Below are 23237 nucleotides of genomic sequence, written 5' to 3' on the forward strand. Positions count from 1 at the left end.
AGAGAGAGGACTTCAGTCAAAGCTTATATTTCCTCACACAAATCTGTCTGTTCTGGTCTGTGCTCGTACTGTTGAGGTTTTGACAGTTGGAAGCTATTAATTTCAGTATTACAAGGCTTATTGAGGTGGATTTATGTTCTTTACAGTCATTAATTCACTTCTGCTTCCTTGATGAAATAAAAGACTACTTCAGAACGAACACTGAAAATTAAACCAACTTCCCTCCTCGCAAAACGTCTCTTTGACAGAGAACTTCTACTGATGATAGGTCACGTTGGCCTTAACCTATGAGTCAAAACACATGGGGGTGGCAGGAGAACACTTGCAAATGCTTGGAAAATTTTGCTTTTAGTAAACTACAAAAATAAAAGGAAAACTTTCCATTTAACTTGATTACATATAAACTTTAAACTACAACACAGTACATTTGTATTTCTACCGAGAAGATGTACTAGTCCAGTCAAATGAAACATTTTATTAGTAAAAAAGAGTCTGATACAAAGTACAACGCAGTCAGTGAAAACTGCTTCCATTTACAATGTTCACGGCACTCAGTTCCAAGCACATGCATTATTTTTTCAAGTGAAATAAAACAAAAGCTGGAAAATGTCAGAAGCCAGATACGGAAAGCTCAGCATACTCATTCTGGAATAAGGCCCCCCTTCTTGCTTACTGCCCGAAACCAATTACATGTTGAACCTGTCCTACATAAGCTATTCAGGACATTCTTCCACTACAATTTGCATATTTTCCATTTCTCATTCTCTACACACTTAACTGTACAATTCATTTAATTGCTGGGTAATTAAAATCCTGCCTGATCAAAGCATCTTTCTTGCCTCTCTTGTTAATACATACATCTTCTGATCTTTTTTCCTTTTTTCTTTTTTTTTAATTGTCTACAAGCTGAATCATATTTTTCTCAATTTTTAGTCGAATGGTATCTTCTGTGTCCATCAAAGTAATAGAAATCTACTTCTCTGCAGATTCAGTGATACCTTTCACCAACTGCTTTCCAAGACGGCTTTTTTGTCTTTTCAATCTTCTTCCTCACAATTATCATCACACCTCTACCTCTTTTTGATTGTGTAATCCATTTTCATAATTATTTCCATAGCTTTTCATTTTTTAATTTGGATGTTCAATTAATCTATTATTCAATTTAGTTCTAACAATACCTAGAAAAAATTAAGTACCTTGCGTAACGGTGTACCAATTTATCATCGTTATGGTGTTCCTTAATCACCTGTTATGGCTTAACCGAAATGTCGTAAGCAATATTTCTATAAAGAAGTCAACTAATTGATTTTTTTTTTGCTTTAAAAATAGAATGCTTTTGTAAATGAAATATTGAAAAACAAAGTCACTCGCATTCAACATCAGAGAATGTATTAGGCACATGTACCTGAATCAAGCTTGAATGAGGTACTTTTCCTGCTACCACAATATCCTGTTTCTTTTTCTCCCTTTGTATTGTATCCAATTAAACACCATTATTTGTTACTTCCCTCTCCACCAGTATTTCTGCGGTAAGAGTCCACTGAAAACCTTTATGGTCTTTAAAAAATCTAGACTGCACTTATTAACAGACAGTCTCTAGTATGCTCTTATGCCAAAAGTTGCCCTACTTCAGCAAATTTTTTCCCCTCCTTGAGACCCGGACCTCTGGTGGATTCCTGGAGATCAGTCAACTCTTGATTTTACTAAATTAAAGAAATGTGTCTCAGATACTGTACCTCAAAGGAAGCAAGACTGTATTAGATATCTAAATAGTGAACACAGAACTCACCTGCCAGATTTACTCAGCATTCGAGAACTGATCCAATGTTATTCAGCATAGTATCTCCATAGAATAAACCCAACAATAAGTCTTCCTTCCTTGATGACCTCCAAAACTTTACTTTTTCCTATTCCGGTTTGATTTGAGTTCTTCTATAAGGAGTTTCCTATGGGAGGTTTCATTACAGACATGGACAACCGTCACATACGCCTTTCCTCATAGCTGAAGTGCACTGGTAGCTCAGAATAACGCTTCATCAAATCCTTTCCAATCACTTCAGACAGCTGAACTTCTAGCAGATTTCTGTGTTACTAGTCTCAGAACAGATAACTTTTCTGGACTACATTTCATCCATTTCATTTCTGGTACTGTGGTTTTTGAAATTGAGAGATTATAAGAAATGCAGAGAGATACTTTTGACCAAGAACTGTAGCAACAGGACAAGGAGCAAGGGTTTTAAACTGAAAGAGGGTAGGTTTAGACTGGACATAAGGAAGACATTCTTTACACTGAGGGTGGTGAGACAGTGGAACAGGTTGCCCAGAGAAGCTGTGGATGTCCTGTCGTGGAAGTGTTCGTGGTCAGGTTGGATGGGGCTTTGAGCAACCTGATCTAGTGTCCTAGATGTCCTTGCACATGGCAGGGGTTGGACTAGATGATCTTTGAAGGTCCCTTCCGCCCCAAACCATTCCATGATTCTGTGCAGTAGCCTGATCTCTTTTTGGAGAGATGGTGGTGCTTATCGTGGAGCCAGCAGCATATTTCATCAGTTTATTCCTCCTCCTCATATAAGCTTTCATTTTTTTTTCTTTTTTTATTAAGCAGAAATCACTAATGATTCGCATTGGAGAAATTGGTCCTAGACCAATACTTAGACAACTCCCTTAGTATTTATCACTCCTTTTTCCCTCCCATCTCTTCTCACTGCTGTGTTAGAAACGCTGGACCTGCAGCTTCAGCTACCAGTTCGGTCAGAAACCTGAGACGAAGTAAGCACTGGCACTGCACCCAACCTGTCTCAAGCTATCTGTCTTTACATAAGAGGTTTTGTTAATTTATTTTCACTTTAGGGTGCTCTCTTTATTCTTAGCATCTTTTCTTTGAAATCCCTACTGGTCCTGTTCGGCCTGAAACCCTTTCTCTACAAGTTTTCCCTCTCCGTTTAGAGTAACCAAGGCTTCAGTAGGAATTAGAAACAACAGCTGATTGAAAACATATCACACAATAGCATGTTTTGACATGTGAGAACATTATTCTTGTGCCAGATGCCCTAGTTTTATCAAGTTAGTCCATTTTTTCAATGTACTACCCCGGTCCCCTAACACTTCCCAGTAACTAAAGCATGTTGCTTGTTTGACATTGCCAAAATATCCTCCAAAACAGCCCGCACACAAGCTGTTAAGATATGAAAGTGTTCCCACCTCTCCTGCATCTTAAAAATAAAAATGAAAAACCTGAAGATTTTTCTAAATGGATGAGAAAGGTTGGTTCCCTAGTAAAATCCATTTACCACCAGACTGATTCTCAGTTTTGGTCTTGTTATGAATCAGACTGTGATCCTCTACCCTATAGGCAGCTTACTCTCGAGATTTTCTGGCTAACGCTCTTGGTTTCATCTTTCTAATGATGATAATGGCCAGTCTACTGTAATTCTAAAATAGGAATCATTAAAGAATATTTTAGTTTGACAAATGAACAGAGTAACATTCATAAATTTTTGAAAGGCAGATCTTTGTATACCCAGCTGACCTCTCCATATTTCCAAGCTTACACCTGTATAACCTACGTGCTCCTGTGGAGGGCCTATGAGGGGGTTGCTTATTAAAAGGGAAAATAAAACCACTTCCTTACAGTTCCCCGTTAAAACTATTCTTTGAACAAGCATCCAAGACAGCCTTGGAATTTCAAATATGGGGGAAGAGCAAATTGTAGGACTGCCTCGACTAAAGCACAACTGTCTGCAGAGATGCGGACCTTTTTAACTAGGTCCTTGGGCACAACGAGCTGGCAGGGTGTCAAGACGGCATCCAAAACACAGGCTCAGAGATGTATCATTTCCTCATCTACTCACCAACAGATACTTTAAAATATTTCCCTCTGTGTTCAGGATGCGGTGATTTGACACTGCTGCCATCCCTACGAGTTAATCACATGGATTGTGGAAAGAAAGATTTAATTATGGTCTAAGGTCAGACTGGAAAATGCAAAATAAAATGGGTGAGTAGTTTCAGTAATTAATTTTGAGATCCATGAAATATATAAGCTGTGAAAATTGATTCTGATTTGGTGCTCTCTAAAACATACAATAAATTATTAAGATAATTTATTTTAAAAGTAATGCTTACATAAGATGTTTTGTGAAACTTAACCAGACAGAACTTCCAAACGAGCTGTCAGGAACCCCGTGCTTATAAAACACTTTAAAATACTTTTAAATCTACCTCTTCTATTGATGCCAACTACCTGTGAGGGACAATTTCAAAGCACCCTTCAATTCCAAGGTTTTGGGGGTTTTTCTACGTAAAACATGCCTATATGATGCAAGTAGACACACAATTTATTGTGAATCCACAACAAAAAGGGTAGCATTCTCTACCTATACGTAAACAATTAAGACTTTGGTTACTAACTATCACTGTTCTTAATTACAATCTGGAGAGCATTCAGCAACACTCCTGTTGGCTTTCCCTTCAATCACATCCTAGCAAATGAATCGTACTGCGTGTCAGAGGTGTCCACGATTAATTTAAATGCTCTAAACTGTGTTGAAATTCACGTTTCTTATGAAGGAAGAAGTGAAGAATGAAGAAAATCAGTGAATGAAATACAAGAATGAATGAATACAAAACACTATTTCTGGACTTTGCCCATGGTGAAGCTTTACCGATGTATGGTTCTTTGAATATTACTGCAAATATTGTCTTTAGAGTTCATGTATAATTACTGGTATTCAGCTAGTTTCTACAGAGAAAGAAAAGCTAGGTATTTGCCCAATATATTAAAACATTTACCACATTTAGATTTGCCTACAGTTCTACATTCCTAAATCAAATTTCACTAATATCAGGAAAAGACGTCTTTATCTTGTGGCTGCAAGCAGTGAAGGAAGTTACATTTATTTTGCTTTACGTAGGAGAATTTAAAATAAGTTTGTATTGTGAAATTTGTGTACAGCATGCTAAGTGTGGGGAACCTCTCGCTTAAGAGGTACTTTCATTTGAATGTCGGAATATCCTGGGTCCAGCCTGTTCCAGGTTCAACCCGCAGTCTATTTCAAACTCACTCCATTTCGAGTTCAGTAACAACATTTTGTGCAGAGCATTTGTACCTATGATAATTTTGCTACGAAATGCAGAAGAGCACCATCAAAGTGAGAAGTGTTCGGTCTCTGAATTTTGCCTGCTTTGCAAAAACCTAGCAACGTAAATCCAATGAAAAAAAATTATCGCGCAGCCAGCAACTACAAATGCCTCCATCTGATCATTTTCACATCTAACCACAGAACTTGCACGACATATGCCTTTGAAGAGTCTCGGTTCTCCTCATTAAATTTGCAGGCTATGTTTCCTTGCTTTGATGATATTAATATATTCACCTTAACACCACATCTATTCCTACATTTGGTTTGTTGCCCAGCAGTAAAAAGAAAATATGTCATAAATTTTATAGAACGTTGAACTTCGTGGTGTTGAGCAAGATTATGTTTTCCAATTACATGTGATTTACTAACCTGCCTAATAGACAACTTCACTTTACAGAGATGTCCTAAATCTTAAAATCAATTTTAACAACATATTAAGAACTCTCACTCCAGCCTTTGACATATTTTCTTTTTTACGATTCCTCATGTTTTAAACACTTTTCCCTTCCCCAGTCATTTAATTATATAAAATCACAGCCAACAGCGTTCACTGAGCCACTTTTTTTCCTCTATCTGACAACCTTCCGAGCTGACTTCTTATCCTCAAACCAAAACTTCAATGCCACTAACTTGTAATTCTACTCTTTGCCTTGCATTTAATGAAAAAAAGACAGGATTGTCAAATTTACATAAAAAATTATTTCAATATGGTTTTATAATTTTAGAAATGTAATATTAACTCTAATATGAATTAAATATGCCAAATTTAAAAGGAATTTTGAAGTCCAGCTTTTATAAATTTGAACAAGAGCCAGTCATTTTTTTAATCAAAACCACGTTAAATATTCATTCATGTTTCAGTGTGAGCACTTATAATAAAGCAAACCCTTCAATGTAACCATCAATATAGAAAAAGTCTTGAATAATCATAGAATCAATTTTATTGCATAATCCTAAGGCAAAATTTGCAGCCAATATATGCAAAGATTATATTACAATGATGGCTAGTATTAAAGGGTTCACATTAAAACACAATTTATTCTTAACATATAGGAAAGCAAAACTCAAAGCAAAGTAAGGCTGGGGGGACAAACAGTGTTAAAAGAAAAAAACACCTGACACTACCATATTACAGTATTTTTAAAGTAACTTCTTATCAATGACATCAAAATATTGGACAACACAGGACGAGAAAATAAAATCTGTAGACTATTGCTTGATAAATAATATACACAGGGAGATTATAGTTCTCTTTCAGTAGAAATGTTAACGATCAAAGAATTTTTTAAGATAGCTTGCATGAGTTTATCTCATTACTGGCCCTCAGTACAGACCACTACCTCTAAAACGACCTGATTCTTACGCAATAGTTAAGGTCAAACACTTCAAAATATCAAGGACAAAACCAAAGGGAAAACAATTTGTGTTACGTCTTAGATTATTTGAAACACAGAACACTTTACCATGTTTGTAAGTGTTGAATAGGAAACATATTCTGGCATCGAAAGACAATTTAAACTCTGACAGTATGTCACATTGTCTAAATACATGTGTACTAACACGCACACTCTTGATTGTCCAGATATTCCAACAATTCCTTATTACTCCCACCTACAAAACTGAAAAAAATCAATCTTTTAATTCCTCCTCCATCCCACACATTAAAAAAAAAAAATAAAAAAAAACTAGCCTGTGTTGCCATGATACACTTTCTGGAGGGACCACAGTAACTTTCCTCATGATGACCGCAGGCAGGGCAACCTGGCTTGAACATCGTGAAACCAACTAGCCAAGATTTAACTGCTGAGTATTTGACGTTATGGTTAATTGAAAGAAATTGAAATTTCTCTATTGTTTTTACTTTTAATTTTTTGCTTTTGAAGTAAAATCAGGCATTTAATCAAAATGTCGTTCTCAATAGTCTCCGCAATGAGCTACAGATTCTACGTGGAGACATTTTTTTGTGTTATACAAAATCAATAATATGTGCAATGCTAATTTCAGATTGAGAAAACATTTGACAAAAAAATAAAGCAGACTTCTGCAAAAACAGTATTTTCTGCTACCAGAACTTTCCAAAAGGAAGTACCATATAGAAGTTGTGGCAAATGAAGTATTGGATATCCCATAGGATCTCCTTTTCCCTGCTTTATTTAATGGAGAACATAAACATGTAGGCCATAATCAGCCGAGAGATTGTGCTTCAAAGAATTCTGCAGTTATGAGGCAGAGAATAGCACGGAGTTTTGTCTCTGTTCATACATTTCTGAAAACTAAAGGCAACGGGATTCTTTAACTGAATTAAGCAATGACCGGAGAAATTACCAACTCCACAGGCAATCAGACTTCATGGTGAATCTGCTACATTCACGTTTTCCAACTACTGCGTCAAAGCACCCATGAATATCACCATTTATGCAGGAATAGCAGAATCAATCCTATGACTCTTTTACTAAGAAAATAGTGAAATTCAGCATGAAAAGAAAACTGAAAGACAAAACCAAAAAGAATATAAAAAAAAAAAAGACTACGGTTTTCCTCCTTAAGGTGATCTCCCATGCAAAAACTGCCAAGGGACAATTTCCAAACACAGAGCCCAGGTTACAAACCTGTTGAAGGTCAATGGCACTCCACAGAACTAAGATGACTCTCAAGTGACCTGTCTGAGCTCACAACACACATCTGACACAAATCTCCTCATTTTACGGATAAGGAACAGGGCGATCATTGCCAAAGCCAGTCACACAAGCAAGTGCTACCAAATCCTTGAATCCTCTGAAGAACAGAGGCCAGATAAGCATCGTTTCAGAAACAGATGATCACGGTTAGAGTTCAACATCTTTACAACAAACAACTTTAAACCATTACGAGTTTTAATCTTCTCATCTATAAACAAAGTGCTCACAAGTTCTAACATATGAGTTGAGGAGGGTCTACGTGCTTGAAAAAAAAACCCACAAGCATTTAAAAGATTACATAAATACTGGAGTTTGGGGTTATTTTAGTTTTAATAGTTAATGCAGATAATAGTGATGGATCATTGCTCTTTACAATCGGTTCTCTCTAGGTCATCAAATTAACTAAATCAAGGAGGACAGAGTTAAATTTGCTTTAAAAGCAAAAGCTTTGAAAACAATTTTCTTATGAACTGGGGACTTTTTCCAAAACTCATAACTGCCATAGAAGCGTTGGGGATAAACCACGTTCCAAAGCGTCTGAACAAGATTTGTTAAGAACCTCAGACAGAAGTCACATTATTAAGACTCTTCAAAATTAGATTAATTCAATATTTCATTGTTGGAACATCATTCTACATTCAAAATTAAGAGAAATTGTCCTTTCTCACTACACAAAGTAAGAACTTTTTCTGTTTCTAAAAAGTTAGTAATGCAAATGTCTAGATCATGATAAGAAATACACCACAAAGTATATTACAATTCCCTATGAAAATATGTTAGAGAAATCACATTAAAAACACCCACTGTAAGGCAAAGGGAAATTTAAGTAGCAGCTACCTCTCATACAATACAACTAGGACTGCAAATTACAGAAAAAAGTGCGCACTCAGGTTTCATATTTCCTACCACCGAACAGTGGTACTCAACATAAAATAGATACCAACTTAACTTTTATCTTCACCTAAGTAAAATATCTAAAGGAAAATAAAATTCCTAGCGAATTCTCCCGTATCATAGATTATCAGTAAATGAAAACATTATCGTTCTCATGCTGCTAAAAATTACAAGCCACTATATCCTCTAAAAGGATCATCAATAGATTTTGACATTACTCACCCCACTGGAGAGGAGCCAACTGTAGATGCTCCAGGACCAGCTGATTAAGAACGCCTTCCACACTGGCTTCCCCTTCACGCTTCAAGGAAGGGTAAATTGGAATTAAGGAAAATTTTGTTTCAGAGAGAAAAAGAGCATGAAATACATACGACTTTTATTATTGCAAATCAAAACTACAGGCTAGAGATTCACTAATGGTTAATGTTACATATTTGGCCTATTAACCCATGAATTGGCTAACAATAATAAATAGACCATTTGATACCTTCAAAATATAAAAAATTAATTCCACTGAGGAGTGTTAAATATGAAGATGCACAGGTAAAATGTACCTGAACCACAGTAAAACACGAGGGGGAAAAAACTCTGGGAACTGTAAAAAAGCAGGACCTGTAGCTATGTGGTGCAGGATCTGAGTTCAAAATGACAAGAGCAATCTGAAAACAAAAAAAAAAGGATAAAATTTAATAGGGCAATACAAAACAGAACAGGTTTGGGCTAGGATAGCTTTGAATACTGGCTGGGTGCCACTTCTGTGGGGGTACAGGCATGTCAGACAACGCGGTGACGGTGTCATTATCGAGGGCAAACGTCATACCAGAATTGCACAGGCACATAACCCGCAAGCTCCCCTTTCTACTCACTCCTGTATGAGCTCAGACCCAAATGAGAAAAAAATCAGGAAACTGTTCTTACTCTAAGGACAGTGAAGCATTGAAAGAAACTGTTGGGAAAAGTAGAATCTCTATTTTTAAAGGGCTTCAAAACAGGTTATGGAAGTGCTAATATAAAAGCTTAGGCAAGATTCAATGTAACAAAGATAGTATTTTCCATTCAAACAAATTAATACCAATTTCATGTGTGATGCATCAACCAAGGTAATACGTATCGGTAACAGGAAGAGCGCTAGACTTCTTTTTTCAAATTCCGTGACTTCAGAAAGGCACAAAGGGCTTTGAAGCACATGCAAACATCAGCATCATCTTGAATTTGGCCAAAGCTGCATTCAGTGGCTTTTGGTACACTTTTGTACCGCAAGCCCCCATCTCAGGTAGGTTGAGAGGAAGAAGTGGAGATGGAGGAAGCACAGCTCCTTTTTGGATGCACATACAGCCCATGAGTTTCTGGGTACTTACACCAGAACTCCTCCGGCAAAACTTCCATCGTCTTTACAGCCCGGCTCGTGCTTTCCAAGAACGAGAGCCTCACACAGAAAAAAAATTCAAGAGAGAGGCAAGACCCTCTCTGAGACCCGAAAACACTCCTTTTCCAGCTTCGTAATCTTCAAATGAAACAGCCATAGGTGAGATGGTGGCCCATCAAAAGTAAGGCCTAAGCTCCTAGCAGGACTGATGAAGGTTTCAACCAACATCTCCAAAAGTACTGGAACCATTTTCCTCGAAAATAGATTTTTAAAAAACAGAAGAATATCTGAGCTTTCATTAACAGCTCCCAAATGTGAACAGTCCTTTTTCTGCGAAACTCTGGAAAGGCTGGCAAATCATCTGACTGACAAAGTACGCTCTCATCTGTGTCATTTAAAAGAAAATTAACAAGTACTGCAGATAACTAATTCCTACCAGAGGACATCATTTCACAGGCTCTCCAGGAGATTTAAAAGAAAAGTCTTGAAACCTCAGATCAAAATGAGATCTAACAATTAGTGACTGAGACTCAAGAGCTCAAGGGGATGACAGAAGAGGAAAATCAATACATTACATAGCATTCTCGCTTATTTTTTTTTTAATATCATCATTATGCCCTGAAAAATGTCTTAAATAGCTTTGTTTCCCCCCTAAAAGGACTACAGCTGCAGAATTCACAAATCCCAAAGAGTACGGAAGTTGTAAACACCATTAAGGAAAAGCACCTATTTGGAACACTGAAGGCAGCAGAATGCCACCTTAGGAAAACACTGCTGCTGAAAAACAAGACCCAGGACACAAGCGCAACAGAATAATTTCCATAACCCAAACTATAGGACAGAGAATACGTAACTTGGATTACTTTATAGATACAGCATATAAATAATCCTGTTATCACATCTTTAATGTAAGGAATATAAGTGAGAGAAAACTAATTAAAAGGCAGTATTTAAAAGAAGTTTTAAAACAGAGTGGCTGCCATTAACTGTAACGTTAAAACTAACTTAACTGTAATTTACTTACAACTGGCTCACAGTGGTGCCTGGGATATTACAAATTTTTACTGCTTAAAGCTTCATGGAAAGCTTAATGTCTCAGATACCATTATAAAATGACTATAAAATAGGTGATTCTCCATACTTTATCACTGGTAAATGCTATCAAAGCAGATCCATGTATTCTCAAGGAAAACACATTTTGCAATTTCAAAGGCAACACAGCTACAGATTGTTTCTGAAACCAACAACTTCTTAGATTGGATGCAAAAAGTATGCATAGCTATACCTCAACTTATAAAAAAATGACATTGCTACACTTCTCAAATCCTCTGTCCAGTTTTGGTTCCCCAGTTCAAGACACTGAAATACAGGATAAAGTTCCCTGGAAAGTTACCAAGATGATTCGAGAACTGGAGCACATAACATAAAAAAGGAAGTTGAGACAATGGGGTTGGTTTGGTCTTGAGAGCAGAAGAAAGCCTAAGGAGACATTTTATTGCTGTCTATTACAGTAGGAGGGTTTAAAGAAGAGGGAGCTGGAATTTTTTTGGAGGAGCATATAGTAATAGCAAAAAGGCCGATGGACACAAGTTGCAGGGGAGGGTGTTATCATAGAATGTTTCAGATTGGAAGGGGCCTTAAAGATCACCCAGTTCCACCCCCCTGCCCTGGGCAGGGACACCTCCCACCAGACCAGGCTGCTCCAAGCCCCATCCAGCCTGGCCTTGGACACCTCCAGGGATGGGGCATCTACAGCTTCCCTGGGCAACCTGGGCCAGTGTCTCACCACCCTCACAGTCAAGAATTTCTTCCTAACATCCAATCTAAATCTCCAGGCTGAACCCAACTCTCTCAGACTGTCCTTCCAGCAGAGGTGCTCCAGCCCTCGGACCATCTTTATGGCCCTCTGCTGGACCCATTCCAACAGGTCCATGTCTTTCTTGAGCTGATATGTGTTATACCAGACCTGAACAGGTCCCATCCAACCTAAATTATTCTACAATGAATGTAACCTCGCCGTCTTCAGATTAGTGCCCAGGAGGACCTGGCAGTGCCCACGGCATTCAGTGCTGCCCCATAGGTATGGCAAAATAGACTTAAACACAATGTAAATGCCGAAGTTGCACAAACCAATTCAGAAAACACGCCTCCCCTTGCCAGCAAATCCCCAAAAGGACTTAGTTTAACCAGTACCTAAAATCTTGTCCTCAGAGTATCTAGTCCAGCCTAAGCTCTGCTGCCAAGCAGACTCCAAGACAAAAATCACTGAAGTTGACAGAGAAAAGCTCCGTATAGTTGGTACAGTCTAACCATTCCTAATGGACACAAATAGTACTGAATTTCAGATCATTGATCTTTGTCTCCTGACTGTGTATTAGGCAAGTATATAAAATGGCTCATTAGAGTGCAAATACAAACTGAACATCGTAGCAAACTCACAGCCTTGGAGATGAAAAGTAACCGAAATAAGCAGTAATAAAATGTCAGACGAAAAAGAGAGAAAAGCTTGACTCAAGAGTTTGCCTATTTTCTAGCACAAGCCTTTAGATGTCAACTAAAGCAAAGCAGTTGGAAGAGGGGGTGCCAATATACCCTTTATTCTGAGCTCAAAGTGGAACCAGATAAAAGACAAAAGTGCAAGATCTAGAATTTAAAATTCACTGGAAAAAACTGCATAGATAAAGAGAAGTACAGACCGCTGAAGTTACGTTTGACCTTCTAGAATCTATGTACTTAACCAAACCTCCAAACATCTTCATGTGCGCAATCAAATGAGTTCCAACGGGCGCCTCAGAGCCAACAAACACACAACCACCAGCTGCTGTTTAAAAAAAATAAAATCCAAAACCTAATTTTTCACAGTAGACACCTTTATTTCACCTTTCTTTAGCAACAGATTGTATATGATATCAACTCTTTCATTCCAAAAACCTGCGTGACAGCCAAAGGAACTAGTTATTTCCCCAAGGAAATCTTTGGTCTTTTATACTATCTGGATTGTCTAATGTGTAGCTGGGTACCCCACAATTATAACACAGCATGTTACCTAAATCTTACCACTTAAAAAGACAATAGATTTTAAAAATTCGTTTCAATCTTAAAGTTACTCATCTTTTTTCTTCTCTGTTACGCAGCCTTCCACATCTTGCATCCTTCTAAAAAGATTTATTTTCAAGAACATATTTCTCAGTTTCTTCACAGATAAATACAGGTGGAAGCGTGCACACAATCACAAACAAATTAGCAAATGTTCATAAATAATGTTATACTAATGAAAAACAAATTTAAATGATTAATGATCCCAGTTTACTTATAGCAGTACCCTTAGTAATATTTTAAGCTTTGTGCTTGATTGTTGTTGTGGTACTTCATTATTAAAATTAATTACATGCAGTTATTGAGGTTCTTAAATAATAGGTGCTTCTGCAAACAATTGTTGATGCTGAGAAGCTGCATGGAAATGTAAAGCTCCATCCAACTAAAGTATTTCTAAGGAAACCTTTACTGATGTACAGAAGTTCCACAACATGCAATATTCTCATAACCGAAGATACACAATTACGATCACAATGAAGTCATCAAAAGCCGAATAGACAAACAGAAAAGTAAATTTCAGTAACAGTTATCAGTGGTTTCCCGTCTAGCCCAGACAGCGTATCGAATGAGATGACTCAAGGTTCTGTCCGATACATAATAATTTCAAAATTCTGACTGGCTCCTTAGATGATGAAATACAAAAAACATTCCAAAAATGTATGTACGTGGAAAAGATGCCAGTCTTCACAAACCTAATAAATGAGTGGAACTTATGAAGATCATTTAGATGAAATTCAATGGAAAAAAGTTCCAAGTGTCACCCTGGAAGGAATCAAGAAGCCTACAAATGGAAGCTGGGAACAATTCTTCAGTCAGTTACGCTGGACCACATGCAAAAAAAAAAATCAATCAGACACGGGACGCTTGCAAAAGAAGTCAAGAATATTTCTCAGAGTAAACATTATAGCTGAAACATGGAAGGTACAGCTTCTATTCTATAAGAAACCTCACCTGAAGCATTGCTTCCAGCTTTGGATCCCACATATCGAGGCAAATATAGCTGAACTGCAGAACATCACCAGCAATATGACTGAAAGAGAATGTGCTTTGAAAAAAAGTCGGCAATTAGGTTTAAATATAGAAAAGAAAAAAAAAAAAGGAAGGGACAGAGAACACAATTTCAAAAATGTAGGAAAACACTGCAAATAGGACAGGCTTCATATAAATCACACAAATTAATGCTGAAGTAAGAAAAAAAATGTCTAGCTATTATAAAAGTTAAAAATGGAACATGATGCTTAAGGTGGCACTGGAAGTCTTGTTTTTTAAAGGCTGTTAGGGCCAGGTTTAGAATATTTTCAAGAAAATGACTCCAAAATGTAATAGCCTCATTTCACTGAAATAGCAATTCTTTCACAGTACATTAGAAAATTTCTCTGGCTGCAATCAAACCAGGGGAGAGCAGGAGACAGGGGGAGGAAAAGGAGTTTAGTTTTCAGGAGTCATTCTCTTACCCAGGCCACTGCGGGGCTGCACAAATCACAGAATAATTTATACTGAAAGGCAATTCCGGAGTCACTGTCCCACCCTGTTCCCAAACCATGGAAAATATTAAAATTTCATAAGGTTGGGCAAGGACTCATCCAGAATTTTTCAACATCTTTAAAGACATGAATTTTACAGCACTTTCCAACAACCCGTTCCACTATTTGAGCACCCTCCTTGCGAAAAGGATTTTTCCTAGTACCTAACTGGAATTTACCTTGGCTGCGACTTCCTACAGTCACCTCGTGATATGCCTTGCTTGTAGAGTCAGAGGTACCTCACTGACTGCCGCAACTCTTGGGCTTTGAGAAGGTTGTCCCTGGGGGTCCATCAGCTCTCCTGGACCCCTCTCCTCCTGAGGGCAGCCTCCTGTGCAATTCCGCCTAACAGTTCCCCTCTGCCTAACAGTCTCCTCTCCGAAAGTCCAGTCGTTATACTGCTACTTGCCCTCCTCACTTGCCTTGGGATACCAAACTCCACCATCTCGGGGCGAATGGAGCCAAGGCTGCCGTCAAACCTAACCTCTCTAACTGGATCTTCATTATTTTCGAGTAGCAGATCCCACGCAGCACGTGCCAAATCAAGCCATCCAGCACCTGTACACAAAAAGTATCCTTAAACATACTCCAGAGATCTCTGCATTTGGAAGACTTCTTTCAGTTGTTAAATGAAGAGTCCATCCAACTTTGCTTCTCGATTGAGTGGTCTGTAACAAATGCACACCGCATCACTCTGCTGGACGACTCTGTCCTTGATCCAAAAGCTGTCAATTGGCCCCTCCCTCATTTCCTAACAATCCCCTGTGCACTTCAGACGTCCATCTGCACAGAGGACAACAACCCCTCACCATCATCTCTGCCCAACCTTCCTGAATAACCCATACCCACCCGCCAGTGCACCCTGTTCACACAAACCACCCACCGTCTCTGAAACCCCGATGACACCAGCGCTCAGGAGGACCTCTAATTCCTCCTCCAGATGCTTTTGCAAGTTCAGGTGTAAGCATCTGACACGGGCTCTCAATCATACCTCAGGGCAGATTTGGTGATCTTAACCCATCACTTTCTCCTGGTTCCCCCTTCTTGCATTGCTCTACAGTCTTTGGGGTCCATCCTGCAACGTACCAAGTTTAAAGCTAGATTCACTAGACTAGCAAGTCTGCTGGCAAAGATGTTCTTAACTCACTTCATCAGGACAGTGACAAGAAGTGCCCGAGCTAGAGGACAGGGAAAGACAGTTCATTAAACAGCAAGAGCTACGACAAACTAAAACAGATATAAAACTAAAGCATAAATAACTTCTTGGTGCTACCCCTAAGCAAACCTTTCTGTGTTTCCTACAAAAACATCCCTTCTGCCATCTGAACATCAATAAATCCTTGTTTATTCTTCTAAAACTGAGGATCACCTTCATGCGACCAAATCCTCTGAAATAATTCTGAACATATTTGAATTTCTGAAGTCAAAATGTAGATGGCACAAATCAATGGTATACTGAAGAGTAATAATCTATGGTGGGTCTAACACAGAGTGCGTAAATCATAGAATCACAGAATGGTAGGGGTTGGAAGGGACCTCTGGAGATCATCTAGTCCAACCCCCTGCCAGAGCAGAGTCACCCAGAGCAGGTTGCACAGGAACGCGTCCAGGCGGGTTTGGAATGTCTCCAGAGACGGAGACTCCACCACCTCTCTGGGCAGCCTGTGCCAGGGCTCTGCCACCCTCAAAGGAAAGAAGTTCCTCCTCATGTTTAGGTGGAACTTCCTATGCTCAAGTTTGTGCCCATTACCTCTTGTCCTGTCGCTGGGCACCACTGAAAAGAGCCTGGCCCCATCCTCCTGACACCCACCCTTTAAGTATTTATAAGCGTTGATAAGATCCCCACTCAGCCGTCTCTTTTCCAGACCGAAGAGATCCAAGTCCATCAGTCGTTCTTCATAAGAGAGATGTTCCAGTCCCCTCATCATCTTGGTAGCCCTTTGCTGCACCCTCTCCAGCAGTTCCCTGTCCTTCTTGAACCAGGGAGCCCAGAACTGGACACAGCACTCCAGATGCGGCCTCACCAAGGCAGAGTAGAGGGGGAGGATGACCTCCCTCCACCTGCTGGCCACACTCTTCTTGATGCAGCCCAGGATGCCATTGGCCTTTCTGTCCACAAGGGCACATTGCTGGCTCGTGGTCATCCTGTAAAGACCACAAATTAAAGACCACAGAGAGAAGTTTAACCTGCCCTTCAACTTACACAGAGGGAACACGACGCTTCTTAACTCAAGATTTTGATGAAGTCAGGCACAAAGTATCAGTAAAAAGATTAAAATCTTAGAGCAGACACAGCACTCTAGAAACTTTAAAGGACGCTTAGTACAGATGCCTTGATCCGTGAGTCAGAACGCATAGCAGGTCCCCGAAGAAGATATAATTTTTGTTTAAAAATGTTTAGAAAATATGAAGAGAAGAATAATTTGGAAATATTAGCCATCTTAATGGTACATACGCTCTGTCTGTTCAAATTCTGTGTTAAAACAAACCCCAGTTGTTAAGCTGATACCAGATGCCATCTAACAGATGCTAAAAAACCAAGACAGAATGTTCTTAATTTAACTGATCTCAACACACCTCTAATCTCAAAGATACGCTAAATTATATTACTCCAGAATTTTTCTTAATTCAAAATGGCATGGCAGTAAGTTTTCTCATAAGAAAGTCTATTTTCCTAATAATTTTCATTCTATCAAAAATGTACAAAGGTTGAATTGAACAATATGCTGTGTTGTCTTTACCTCCTGCCTTCAGCCCTCCAAGTATATGAAAATCGATCAAGTTTTACAATACTTTCACAAACGAAGCACTGACAATCTCATCACTTGAAACCCTGACTATTTCAACGGATAAAAGCCACGGAAAATGGACTTTCCATGCTAGAAAATACTTCTGGCGCTTCTCAAGACTACAGATACAACCTGAAATCCTCATCCTTTGTGAACTATTTTTGGCCCTTACAGGATTATCATGTAACTAACTTTTTATTGCAGTCAATGTAATCCACACACTTAAAATCTGAAGCCTTTGTTTATGTGATGGTTTCATACGGTATTAACCAATAAAGTAAGAATTTAAGGAATTGCAAGCTGAATAATATAGCCCTTCCTCTGTAAACAATGTTAAGATTACTTACAGCAAAATTGTCTAAACTGTGTTCTCTAAAATAGACGTTCCTCTTCTCATGCACGTACTTAGCAGAGAAAGCTTAGCTGGGGAGCTCAAAGTAGCTCAATGATAGCAGACACCAAAGAGATCACTTGGTCTCACCATTCAAAAGACTTTTGCAAAAATGCCTTCTCTAGGAAGAAATATAAGCAACTACGTCCCTTTGTATTTTTGCAAGTACTTTTTATCTCTTGGCAGCACTTTGGCTTCTGAAGGAAAACAAGGCTTACGCCGCTAAGCTATCCATCCATTTCTCCGTGTGTCTGTCCATCGGTATGTCTGAAATAACGTCTGCTGGCCCCTGTCAAATTACTCTGGCGGGAGGACAGACATCTCAAACAATTTTTCTCAAACTCAGCAGAAGTGAGAGGATAATATTTTTTTCCCTGGTTCACATCTAAATGTTGCTTTAAGAAATAAAAGGATGAGAAAGACCAACTCCAGTTGGGACACGAAACCTGGAAAACAAGGTACATGTTTCTTGAAGAATTTTTAAGCACACACGCAATTCATTGCCTTTCATTAGAATAGTTTGAGTTCTAGGAACAAAGAGAACGTTCATAACAAATCTTAAAAACACAAAAACTAACGCTTGCACTGAATTTAACACCCAGAATTCATGCGTTGTTCTATTGATTTTCTACGGTCCTGACTTACATGTCAGCCATGACAATTCTGGTATCAAAATTGGGTTTAAATACAGGACACAGAATGGATGTAAACAGTGTTGCTCAGCAACAGAAATGAATGTATTTTTACACCCTGACAAAAATTATTACAACTATGCATTCAATTCCAGCATAAGAATTCAACTATGCTATCAAAGAATATTTATATCTTTCCATAACACAGAAATTTTCTAAGTGAGTCCTGGTTAAATATTGACATTTTTGCACAAACGGAAATCTTTCTGAAATGTTTCTTAGGGAGCCTGGACGGAACCAGGCATTGGGATTATGTCTCGGGTCTTGCCTTTGACAAATCCTGTGCAGCTAATTTAATAATTAGCAATGAAAAATCATTTCGGATCACTAGATAAAAGTACAATTAAAAGTACAAAATGACATCTTTAAAGATAAACCATGATTTGATTGCCACTCTTCCCTCATTTTTTGCCACCCACCATCGCAGGATGATCCGAGTGAAAAATATAAATCTCCTGGAAGATGCAGAGTATCGACACATGGCTTGGGGGGTGGGGGGCCGTTGGCTGCACAGAATGTTTCCCCGATGAAAATAAAGATAAAGTGTACTTCTGACAAGCCAAGCGCAAGATTTTTTTATGGAAATCATGAAATTTACAGCAACGCTATTGGTTTATTTTAACTCTAAACTGAATATAATTTCTTATTAATAATCATAAGGCAATATTTTACTGCATTTACAATGCTTATGGGGATTTCATGTTTAGGATGACTAAGTCATCACACAAGTCCTTTCTAAGCCTTAAAAAAGCTACCCAAGATTAGATATATTACAAAATCTGTAAAGAGGACTTGGAAATATATTATTCTAATATGCTCTGATTTGCTCAAATTTAATTAAATACATGAAAACTCTCTAAATCCAGCTTCACGTCTTTCTTTATGATTCAGTTACTTGGTATGGGGGGAAAATAGAAAAATTTCACCCTATAAAACTAGTATTAATCAATCCTACCTACACTTCCTCCGTCCCCTGAAAGTTGGGAAAAACACACAGGGTTTGTGGCAGGCTCAATGACTCAGAAAAAGCCGTTAGAGTAAGACCCAAGCATCATCTAAATAATATACAGCACAATTAACCTTAAACAGTCTATAATTATGATAAGCTTCATAGTTCTAATTACTTTTCAGTAACACTGGTGTAAAGCGTGTTGAATTATAAAATAAAATGTGTCACAGGGCACCTATTTATATATTTTTAAAGCAAGTATTTATGAAAGGATATAATTTTCCAGCAAATATCCAGCTTGCTGTTAATCTCCAGACCTTTTGCTTGTTGCCTTTCTTCTTCCAGCTGCTTTGTATTCGCAAACTGTGTCCCATCAGCAGGGGATTCTGGGAAGCTCTCAAAATTGAACTTGTCAACCTGGATAGCCATACTGTAGCAAAGGGAAAAGAAAGAGAAAAAACCCAGGATTTTTACTACAAGAATTTTACAGATAGCACTTCTGCAGAAAATGCAGATCACTGCGAAACCAAGCACTGCAATATTAGTATATTTGTCTCAGCGGCATCTAGTCTGTGTACTAACGATATATAAGCCATATGATTTATGCTACTGAAAACAGAAGTCTAAATCAATTAAAGACGGTAAGATTTTTTAAAAACCGGCATCCAACATCTTAATGCCTTTGTGAGTGGTACACACGATATCTGGTTTGCAGTTGCAATCCAGTTGGCCTTATTCTGGTTCTGCAGAGGTTCATCTGACGTCACTCTTGGTATGTAAATGCTCCTGGTGTGCTTAAGACTCGCTGAAAAAAAAGCAACAAGACTGGGCCAAATGCTGATGACCTTACTATTTAAAGTAGTCTACTAATCCCAACCTACACACAAGTGAAGCAAAATATTATATACAAAAGGGTCTCCTGCAGTGAGCAGTAACACACGTACAAAGCCACGCGCACTTCATTGGTTTTACGAGCCGCCTTCGTAAATTTCCCTTTAAAATTTCCTTACAAAACTCAGGAAGGAGAGACGAAATAACCAACCACAGCACTAGGGCCTAAATATGGCCCTTGCCTTTTTCTTTGAGAAGATACTTGCATCTTGCATAATGTATCTTCATGAATTACAGGCAATATTAATTTCAGTATCACGGTGTAATTCATTGGTAGTAAATGGTTAAATAATTGCTTTATTAAATGTACAGTAAGGCATAAAAGCAAATTAAATTAAATATATTACACTATAATGCATACTAAATACTTATATGTTAAACTAGAATCACTAATCTAATATAAAAGGGAATTTAGACCAGCTCATATCACATGAAATGTGGTTATAGCAGATCTAATATACTGTGCTGCCAAAACAGCTTTAATTTCCTGAATCATCTGAAATAGAAAAATAATTAGGGAAGAATTAAAATATATTGCTCTTGAGATGACTTTGCACTTAAGGAAAACAGACGACCAAGCAACAGCTTTGAAAACCATTTGTGATTAAATGCAACTACAACCTAAGAAGGGGTATGGGAATGGCATTTCACAAAAACACAGGACTACTGTTATTCCTTTATCTATTTCTACATATAAAGAGGGAAACGTATTCCATAAATGTCGCCAAAAGGAAAACATGAGGAACAAAAGTCAACGAGAAAGGGCTTTGAAATCCCTCCAGACCAGACGAGCTTTTCTATAATTAGCATGAATTTAAGAGAATTTTGACCCTAAAAGAAACTGGGAGAAAATACACGGCAATTACAAGAACAAGGAATAACCTGGAGTTTATGAAGTTTCCTGAGGAAAGATGAATTCAAATAGGCCCATCACGCTTCACCCTGAGCAAAACCTGACATCTCAGGAGAAGCTGTTAATGTTCCAAAAGTACCTTCATCATTAAAAAGTACAAATACAGCACCGAGACAAAGGTGGCACAGTTACTGTTTCTGTAAGCTACCTCTTCTGCAGGCTGCATCTTTGCTGATCTTCACGCTAGAAAAAAATCAAAAAAAGGCAGAGGAATTAATCTCTTCCTCTCTAAGGGGTGTTTTTGTTTTGGCTATTTTTTTCCTACAGCGAGAGATCCTTACGAGTTCTTCATTTGAATGCAAAGACCATCACGTGCTGGGCATATAAAACCGCTAACGTGAGCTACCAAAGTGTATCACAGTCACTGCAGGAACCAAGCCAGAAATAAAGAACGTAATGAAAAACACCGAGATACAATCTGTAGAGGGGATTTTAGAAAAAAAATAAAATATCGGGCCTGAAACTATGACTTAACAACATCAATCCTTACTGGCACTGAAGTATGATTCGATTCTGCAAATGCCGGTCGAATTTCCTGGATTTTGCCTGGGCAACGCATGCAGAAGACAGAGACGCAACTGGAACATTACGGAATCATTTTTGCCTTTGTTTCCGAGACTATTTCATCACTCTGCGGCACACGGGCAGATGCAAACTCAGGACTTGGTTTCTATTATATACACAGTACTGCTTAAATTCTCACATAAATACTCATAGTTAGTTACCTACAGTCATATTTCGACAGTAAATTGTCTTAGTTCCAAACAGTCAAACATATTTAGAATCCGTCTCCCAACGGATCTGGAAAACAGCTCTCATCTAATTATTGTGCCACACTCTTCTAAGTGAATGATATATTAGAAAAACATTCCTGCCTAACAACATTTAATATTTAATTGAGGGCATTCAGATTGCATTCTTCTGTTAATGGATCATTACTGGCAATATGGTAATTTATTTTTTTTCTGGAAATTAAATATGCATGCAAGCACTTTTTACCCCAACAGCCTACAATAAATCCACACCAGCTTCAGGAATACAGCCTGGATTATTCTTACCAATGGTTCATTGTACAGCTCGGTTTGAAGTAACTTTTATTAAGCTCTACGGTACAGAAAACTTTAGTAAATAGGGCTCCCAGTACTCAGAACCTCTACTAATTTTTCAGATTTTCTAACTATGTTTTTATTTATACCCTGTATGCTGCATTTAGCACGGTGACACTTCATGTCACAGGAGAAGATACAAAGAACCCCCCCAACAACATACTTGCCAGCTAGAAAGTGAAGAGGTCTGAGTAAAAGGGAACTACGAAGAGAAAAATATCACACAAAACACTATTACGAATGCAGCAGTAGGCAGAATAGACAAAAGCAAGAGAGAGAAAATTTGCCAAGGCTGTAGTTACACTCAAAGTAAAGCACGACAAAATTAAATCCTAGCTCTTTTTCTTAAACATATACGCCTTTTGTCATTGGTATTCTGCTTCCTCTTGTGCTAAAAATATTCGTATTGAGTTTTGTCTCTGCGTTTTTTATCAATAATGCTGCTCCACTATTTATTCCTCAGCCTATGGAATGTGTAGTAAATTGGAAGGCTTTACAGAGAAATCGAAACAGAAAATAAATACCGTAACCTAAATCAGTCACTCATCCTTCAAAATCTACCCCTACACAAACACAGCTTCTTTGCTTCACTCCCAAAGGGCTGATTTCTCCCGTCTCAAAGATGTGTTTCACAATAGTCAGGTATTAACGAACGGACCAACAATTCCTGGAGCCAATTCCGCTGAAGGAGAAAATGGATGAACTGGAAGTTGGGTTACCATCACCAACTAAACCAGGATTTGTCAAATTTTGAGTGATCCGTAGAGATCTTACGGGCTTTATCCTAAAAGAAGCAGAAGGCAGTGAA

The 23237-nt window shown here is 38.2% G+C and overlaps 1 protein-coding gene across 3 annotated transcripts in view; it reads right to left on the reverse strand.

Annotated features, from left to right (window-relative positions):
* TRAPPC9 (trafficking protein particle complex subunit 9) overlaps positions 1 to 23237 on the reverse strand; it is a 538517-nt gene that overhangs the window by 263029 nt on the left and 252251 nt on the right. For all 3 annotated transcript variants that reach the window (XM_063327588.1, XM_063327590.1, XM_063327587.1), the window contains 2 exons: positions 19796 to 19949; positions 8936 to 9026 (listed from right to left, as the gene is read on the reverse strand). In XM_063327588.1, the coding sequence (XP_063183658.1) occupies positions 8936 to 9026; positions 19796 to 19949 (245 nt within the window). The remainder of the gene's footprint in view (positions 1 to 8935; positions 9027 to 19795; positions 19950 to 23237) is intronic.

Source organism: Chroicocephalus ridibundus, chromosome 2 (assembly GCF_963924245.1).
Source record: "Chroicocephalus ridibundus chromosome 2, bChrRid1.1, whole genome shotgun sequence".
NCBI classification, from domain to species: Eukaryota; Metazoa; Chordata; class Aves; order Charadriiformes; family Laridae; genus Chroicocephalus; species Chroicocephalus ridibundus.